Here is an 8,928-nt window from a genome sequence, read left to right as displayed (position 1 = left end):
GTTTGTGGTAGAAATGGGTGTGAAAGCAATAATGGATCCCAAAGAACTATACATTTCTGAAAAGTAGTACAGTTTTGAATTCAGCAATGTGTCTATTGTGTAGATCCTTCAAGCTTTTTCTATTGAAACTAACAATTGAAATAAAAACATATTGAAATTGAGTTGGAAAAAACAGCCATTTGCGCCAATGTTTTCAAATGTAACTTCTTCTAAGTATGGCAGATTTTTGACATCACCACAGTATGTTTTGGGCCATTCCCTGTCACAGGAACAGACCACACAAGTGAGGTACTATTTTCGTCTGGAGACTTGGGGCAATGCTGGTTGGAGGAATGTTTGTGGCTCCCCGCAGATTCTAAAACTTTCTTTCACAGAAATGTGATGAAAATGTGTTTCTTTTTACAAGTGTGAGGTTTCCAAGGGATTCTCGGTAACAGAACCTGGTTAGAGGCACACAAGTCACCCCATTGTGAATGCCCCTGGGAGTCCCATTTTATAAAATGTATAGGTTTGCTAGACTTCCCCCTAGGTACCGGCTTGTGCTAGGGCCAAAGTCCATAGCTAAGAGCATTGCAAAAAAAGTTCAGTGCCTAGTGGGCTTTATGCAGTCCTGTGGTGAGGCATATCGGGGGCTATTGCTCAGATATACCCCAAAGAGGGGCAAAATGACTGTGGCCATTTTTTGTGGGTTGGGGCATTAGCGTGCCAATTCTGGACAGCCACCACTCCTACGTATAAAAAAACAGCATAATCCCTGGCGCCTTGTGGACTTTCTGCCCCCGGGGCAGATAAATGGCCATTGCCCCATCTGTCTCTCGTGAGAGGCGCAAAAGATTGTGGCTAATTTTTGTGAGGGTGGGGGGACTGCCCCATTCTAGGCAGCCCACACCCATATTTATAATAATAAAAAAAATCCTGGTGCCTAATTTGTTTTCTGCCACCGGGGCTGATAAGGGGCTACTGCCCCATCTGGCTCGGGGGGGCAGAAGGACTGGAAATTTTTATTTGGGTGGGGGCATTGCCATGGCCAGTCTTGGAAGTCCCCACCCCTCCGTGCTGTTGCTCCCATCTGCCTCCCAGTGGGTGGAGGAGAAAGCTTGTGGCAATTGTTTTGGGCAGTCACCACTTCTACATATAAACAAATAATCCCCTGTGCACTAGGCACCACAAACTATCTGTGGTACCTATTGGGCCTTCTGCTCCCTGGGGGGAAGATATGGGGCTATGGTACCCATCTGCCTCCTGGGAGAGGCAGAACGACTTTGGCATTTCATTGAGGGTGGGGACATTGGCATGCCCATTCTGGGCAGTCTGACCTGTGCATAAAAAAACCAAAATAAATCCCTGGGCCCAGTGGCCTTTCTGCCCTGTGGGGACAGATCAAGGCTATTGCCCCGTCTTCCGCCTGGGGGGTTAGAAAGACTGTGAAGGATGGGGACATTGACAGGGCCGATCCTGGCACCCCCTCCCCTAGGACCTAATCCCTGGTCCCTAGTGGGCTTTATGCTCCCCGCCCAGTAGGGCAGATCAGGGGCTAATGCCCCCATCTGCCTCCTTGGGGGACATAAAGACTTTTGCATGTTTTTTTGGGGGGGAAGGGAGGAGGCATTGGCATGCCCAATCTGAGAAGCCCCAACCCTGACCTATAAAATAATCCCTGGTGTCTAGGGTGTATATGCCCATTTTCAATTGGGAGGAGCAAAGACCCTTGCCCCAGGGGCTGCTCACCTCCCCCTGGTGCCTAGTGGATGGATCAATGCTTGGGGATCACTCACCTGGGGCACACCCCAAGAAAGGATCCACTAGGGAGTGCAGGTGTTTCGGTGCTCAGGGGGCTGAGATAGCCCCATGAGCACCAAAACTGTGAAACTGAAACTAAGGAATGACGTCAATGTGCCATGCGCACAATCATCATTGCATTTAAAATAAAAAAAGGCCTCTGGAGGTTGGCAAAGCTCTTGCCCACCTCTTGAAGCCAAAGAAAATTCAAGAAATAAAGTGCCAAAGTGTACATGACGGAAAGTTAAGAAGTTAAGCAAGAAAAATGTTTTTGTTTGGGCAAAAGACACTGAAAACAGTGAAAGGTCCCTTCTTTTAATATAGTCACTCCAACACCGAATATGCTAAATTTATGTTCTGGAGTACTCCAACACCATGACTGTTCCGGATAAGAAAAATTGAAAAAAAAATTGTAAAAAAAAAAAACCTTCAGCTACATCAGGGAAATTATTCCTTCATCCTGGCTTTGAGGGCTTGTCTTTGAAGAGTGAGAATACTGACCCATCGGCCAAATACCTAAGCCTATTTTGCATGCTCAAATGTTCATCATTGATCTTTTTGCCAGGAGGAGTAGGAAGACAGTATTGCTAAAAAAAGGGCTATGAACCCTTTTGTCAACTCTTTAGGAACGCAAAGGAGCCCTTCCCTAATTTGAAAGGTTTTAATATCATGGAAAAATTATTTCTACTATGCCCGATTATCAGTTATGAGCCAAAACCTTTTTATGGACATTACTTTGCAAGTTTATTTCTCTTTTCCATATACTGCAACTGTAATCGTATCAGCTCTCACATGTGACCCTAGCTTTGCTGATGTCTTGGTTACGGTGAACTGTTACGGTGAACTGTTCTCATATCATGTATTTGTTTTGATTGTGCAGGTAACACCAACACATGCTAAATGGAACTGAAGAATTACACAGATGTGACAGAATTCTTTCTCCTAAGCCTCTCACAAAATCCAAAGATGGAAATGTTCCTTTTTGGTCTTTTTCTGGTAATCTACCTGGCAACTTTGTTTGGAAATGCCATCATAATTTCAGCTGTATGGGCAGATATCCACCTGCACACACCCATGTACTTCTTTTTAAGTAACCTGTCATTCCTAGATTTGTCCTACTCATCTGTCACAGTACCCAAGATGTTGGCAGACTTTCATAAGCAGAGAAAGACCATCTCATTTGCCGGTTGCCTCACACAGCTGTACTTTTTCATGTTCTTTGTCTGTGCAGAAAGTTTTCTTTTGGCTGCAATGGCATATGACCGCTATGTTGCTGTGTGCAAGCCTTTGCGTTACTCTTCCATCATGGGCAGCAGTGTTTGTATCCAGTTGGCAGTCGGGTCCTGGGTCTGCGGCCTCCTCTATTCTTTGGTTCACACAATCTATGCAACAAAGCTACTCTTCTGTGGTCCCAACAGCATTAGCAGATACTTTTGCGATGTGCCCCCATTGTTCAAGCTGTCCTGCACTGACCCCTTCTTTCATTTTCTGGGAATTCTCATCTCAGGGGGCTTGATTGGTCTGTTTTCTGCTGCAGTCAAAGTTTTCTCATACACCCGTATCGTTTCTGACATCCTAAAAATACACTCAGCAGAGGGACGTATGAAGGCTTTCTCCACCTGTGGCTCCCACATCACTGTGGTAACCGTTTTCTATGGGACACTGTTCTTTGCTTATTTCCATGCTGAGGCCACTGTGTCTGAAGAAAAAGAGGCACTTATAGCTGTCTTCTATACGGTGGTGACACCATTACTTAACCCAATGATTTATTGTCTCAGGAATAAAGAGATGAAAAGGGCAATTAAGTATATTGTAAGGAGGAAAACAGTCCTCTTTTAAATGTTGGCCGAGGACCATTGTGTCACCAATGCTGACAGTTATAAAAGAATGATCATTACACAAGTACAAGCAGTATATCAAGCATACTGACATTATTTTGAAGACTTGCATTCATTATGCATATTCAGAATTGTCTCTTTTCTAATTAGCAGTGCATGTTCATATTTGCTCCATCAAACATTATTTCCAGCTGCATGTTTAATTTACCCAATTACTTAGTACTCATTAGTATATTTTTAAAAGTGCCCTTTTAATCATTAATCAGTAGTACATGTTCAGATTTGCAACAAAATGTATGATAAGATGTGCCAAGCAACATATGTATATATGCCATCACTACTTTGTCACATTGGCACCACCACTCACTAATCATTAATACTTGTTCACATGTGTCCCATTGCACAGTAATCAATTTTTCATGGTCAGATTCATGCTGCGTATACTGGTGGTTACTAGATGTCCCTCCTGAGTCAAATGCAAATGCTTGATGAAAGGGTTTCAATGGTTTTGCATTTGACTAGTGAGGGACATCTAGTAACTACTAGTGGAACTGCAGCTTGATGTAAGAATAGTTTCAATGCTTTGCATTTGACTCGTGAGGGACATATAGTAATGACTAGGTGAACTGCAGTTCTTTGTAGAATTATTTGATATTGTATACTATAATATTCACTGCCCATAGCTAATCTCGTCCCATAATGCTTTTAAGGGCCTTTGATTGGGATTGTTTTTTTGCCAATAACTGTGCTTGGAGTGGTCCTAAGAGAATGGGACCACTACTGAAGTTCAACAAAATGTGCGTTTTGTTTATGCTCTTTGTGTTCAAGGCATCTGCTTGGTTGTCTCCCTAGGTTAGGGGGACCCCAAAATCATCAGCTCTCTCATTGCCTAATGTTTTCATTGTAAAAGTTCACTTTTGTGAATTGGTTAAATGCTTTTAAGAATGTAATTTGTTTTACACTGGTCTACTACAACAATACCTGGTAGATGCCATGCTAGGGAGTGGAAGGATACTTTAACATACAGTCAGTACAATCCTGTCTTAACCATCAGCTGCAGTCCTAAAGACAGAGGGCAGTACTCAGAACTCGGCGAACGGGTTACTCTATCAATATATGACAGATATCTACTGTACTACTAGTGATTGAGAGCCAGATGTACGACTAACCGATTGTGTTGCTTTTGCGATTCTCAATTTGTGACTCAAAAATTGAGATGTATAACAGTGTCTCAGACACTATTTGAGATTCCTAATGGGTTCGCAAATTGCATGCCTCATTAATATTAATAAGGCAGACGTAACTTGCGACCCCATTGGGAATGGCTAGCACTCACAGGGATGGTGGCCTGCTGGGGTCAGCGACCACCATGTCTGTGACTGCTTTTAAATAAAGCAGTTTTTTTTAAATGCCGCCTGTTTTCCATAAAGGAAAACAGGCTCCATGAAAAAAAATTAAACCTTTCAGTTGAATTTTTTAAGGGTAGGCAGTGGTCCCTGGGACTATTGCCTAACAAATATATTTTTACCCATTCAAAAAGGGGATGGGGTCTCCTGGGAACCTCTTTCCATTTGCGAATGGTTGACCACCTACTTGAAGGAGGTGGTAAAGTCTGTGTGTTTTGCGACAGCAATTGCAGTTGCAAAACATTCATACATACAAATGCGACTCGCTATTAGGAAGGGATGCCCTTAGCACACCGTGAGTCGCAAACCTCATTTTGCAAATCGTTAATATTTATGGATTCACAAAATAAGGGTTGCACATGGCCATGCCCTAAATGGCGGTAGCAAACGGACCCATTGCCTGCTTGCAACTGTAATTTAGGGTCGTACATCTGTCTCATTAGACTATAATGTACTTGTAATACAGTGGACAGGGCATTCACCACATTGTGATGGAGAATCTATCTGTCAAGCTCTATAAAAGGACCTAATTTCTTTTAATTGCAGATTCCTAGAGGAAAACACCATACTGCATCAGTTAAGGTTGTATCAATGAATCGCTATAGGTTTATTAACTAGTCATTAATTATATGGGTCTGTCAGAAGATATGTGCACAAGAAATGGTGTTACATGTTATATTCTTTACAGGTTTACATCCTCTGATTGCATGCTATTTCAAAAATCCTTCTACCACTATATTTCTTTAAACCAGCTTTATTTTTTTTTTAGCTTGACCTAAATCTGTCATTTGTTTTTCTATTGAGTGACCAAATCCTTACCTTCCAGCCTCTGCATGCCTCCTCTCTCTGAGTATGTCCTACTCTGCCTGTCTGGTTGTAGTTATCTCCGTGCACACCTTAGTATTGAACAGTATTTCAACAAGTTCTTTTTTGCGCGATCCTTGTCGCACTGTGCCTTTCAGTGCCTTGTGTAATTGTGAGAATGTGTGATTGGTAGATCACTAGGGACGCGCTCATTTAACATGAAACCATTTATTTTTCCACAAATTAGTGAGTCTTCAATCTGATGGAATCATGGAATCCTCAACATATTTATTGATTCGAAATTTGTACTTTTTTCAAATATATTTGGTCATTCATTGAAATCATGAATAGTTCATTGCATTACATCATGCCCAATGCATTTCGGGTTGAACCGAGTAACCCTTCCTCAGGGGCCTGTGAATGAAAGCATATAGGACCTTAGCATTCAAAACAAACCATGGATTCATATAGTCACAATACAAACGAACAATGTACGCTTCATGGAATAAATTATAATCAAATAGAGTATCCATAGCCAACATGTAGCAAACAGTGTCCTTTACATTGAACAATTACACACTCGGTAGCCAGCTCTGAGTGATAGTGGAAAAAATGTCAAGTGGATTGAAAGCGCTAAATGGTGAAGGGGATTGAGAAAGCGCATCGCGGGAAGGCAAATCGGGTAAAAGAACCCTGCCGGGTATATGGCTGAAAGGCGAAACAAAGTTAACAGGCAAAGTCGAAGCACAACTAGACAAACTTACTTCAAGTAACGCAGAGTTCTCATGACAATCCGAACGCGGAACCGGTGGGATGAACGCTAAGCCTATCACAAGGCTTTTTATTGTTCAGTTGCTGGGTCACGTGATCTCCAAAGAACGAAAGAATCGAAAATCGATAACAAAAAAGAGGCAAATAAATGGCTACTCGTGAGGAATGGATTAACTAATCATGAAGGAAATAAATAAAAAATAAGTCAAACATTAAGTGATGTACGCTGGTACATGTTGAGTACCGCCATTTGGCTGTATTCAACAAAGGAACTTTTTTTGTCCCTACATACAAGACTAATTTGCCTGAAACTGAAATTGCTCTATTTAAATTTTTCAGAACTCTAAAAGTAAAGTATTATTTCAAGGATGCACCAGTTTCTTCAACAGCCAACACCAAAGCATTTAAACCAAAGAGAACATTTTGTGTACCTTACTCTCATAAAACCATCGAAGCTTTTGAAAGATCTATAACTTCTGACATACACAGAATCAACTTCAGTAAGACTACCAAAAGTAATCTATCCACAACAGAATGGAGCACAATTATAATCTTATCAAATGATCCTGAACTAACCTTCCAAAGAGCTGACAAAGGAGGGGCTCTAATAATAATGGACACCATCTTCTACGAAAATAGTGTCAATGAACACGTGAATGACTTAAACACATATATTCTACTAAATGCTGACCCAACAGAAGAGTATCAAAGAACACTCATACTAATCTTGGAACATGCATTAAATATGAAATGGATTGATGAAAAAACCTATAAATTTTTGGAAACTAAGTAACCTCGTAGACTAAAACTGTATATGTTACCAAAAATTCATAAAAACGTCCAGAAACCACCCTTTAGACCCATTGTGTCAGCTTGCGGGTCAATATCAGACAGTATCGGTAAATATATGGATTGGTACCTACAGCCTATCGTACTGAAAGAACAAACTTACATAAAAGATACGACAGCCTTCCTTAATTTACTCAGAACGATCCAGCTTGAGGAAAACACAGAATATTGGCTGTGCACAGCTGACGTTGTGTCTTTGTACACATCAATTCCACACAACTAAGGCCTTGAAGCTCTTGAATGGAACTTACTCAGAGACGAAGAGTGTGAAGGCAATAAAAATTTTCCTATTGAACTGATGCATTTCGCTCTTTACCACAGCTACTTTGAATGGAAAAACAAATACTATAACCAATGCAACCGTACTTCAATGGGCTTTGGGGGAGCTCCCTCATATGCTAACCTGTTCATGTCAAAATTCGAACATGGCAACATCTTAAACAACATGAACAGGACTACTAACCTGGTGATATTTAAAAGATACATTGATGATCTATTTCTGATCTGGAGAGGAGAAAAGGATCAACTACTGACCAACATCACAGTACTTAACCAACTAAACCCCAGAATCAAATTCACTCACACTATTCATAAGGAAACTATATCATTCCTAGATGTACAAATTACTATCATCAACCATCAAATACAAACTAAAGTATACAAAAAAGTTTTCATTCCGAAACTCTCGAGAAACATTTACCTATCACAATTCATCCGTTTGAAAAGTATCACTTCCGAGCCTCACATCCTAGAAAATTCACTGGTAGAGCAACAACAACAATACCTTGCCAGAGGATATCCGAAAGAGATCCTAGAAGAATCACTAAAAAAAGTCGCCAAACTACCAAGAGAAAATTTATTGACGCCAACACATCAAACCACAGAACAAAAAACAGTATGTGTTTTGAAATTTTCTACTGAAGCCAAAAAGATCAAGAAAATCATCAATCAACAATGGTCTCTAATCAAAGCTGAACCAGATCTCCAAAATTTGTATATTGACCATGTAACTTTTGCTTTCAAGAGATCAAAAAATATGAAGGAGTTTCTCACTGTAAAAAAAGAAATCAAAACACAATATAAAGGAATGGCTAAATGCTTGAACTGCATACATTGCAATAATGTAATAATTGGAAAAACTTTTATGCATCCTACTAAAGGCTACAAAATTGATTTACAATACACCGGAACTTGTGATTCCAAAAAATGTAATTTATGCCATGAAATGCCCATGCGGCAAAATATATGTTGGTCAAACTGAAAGGAAGATAAAAATAATAATATCTGAACACAAAAGTAACACCCGCACCAAAATCATGAAATCTGCTGTGGCTACACATTGGCTTGAATCCAATCATCAAATTGCACAATTAAAATTTACCATACTGGAGATACTCCCACAACGCTGTGATATGGATCCAGTTAAACAGCGCCTACAGGCTGAATTCTTTTGGATCAAGAAATTGAATTCCCTTCAACTA

General features: G+C 40.6%; 1 protein-coding gene across 1 annotated transcript; it reads left to right on the top strand.

The window, feature by feature from the left end:
- Window positions 1-2,679: 2,679 nt before the first annotated feature.
- LOC147735102 (olfactory receptor 1G1-like) lies at window positions 2,680-3,618 on the top strand. Its single transcript, XM_086952624.1, has one exon. The coding sequence runs from the start codon at window positions 2,680-2,682 to the stop codon at window positions 3,616-3,618; it is 939 nt and encodes a 312-aa protein (XP_086808750.1).
- The last annotated feature ends 5,310 nt before the right edge of the window (window positions 3,619-8,928 follow it).

This window comes from Lissotriton vulgaris, chromosome 1_2, assembly GCF_964263255.1.
Source record: "Lissotriton vulgaris chromosome 1_2, aLisVul1.2, whole genome shotgun sequence".
Taxonomy (NCBI): Eukaryota; Metazoa; Chordata; class Amphibia; order Caudata; family Salamandridae; genus Lissotriton; species Lissotriton vulgaris.
The sequence above is the reverse complement of the archived record's forward strand: the minus strand, read 5'-3'. Positions and strand labels throughout refer to the sequence as shown.

Excerpts from the sequence above, each read along its gene's own strand:
- LOC147735102 (XM_086952624.1), top strand. The coding sequence starts at position 2,680 with ATGGAACTGAAGAATTACACAGATGTGACAGAATTCTTTCTCCTAAGC.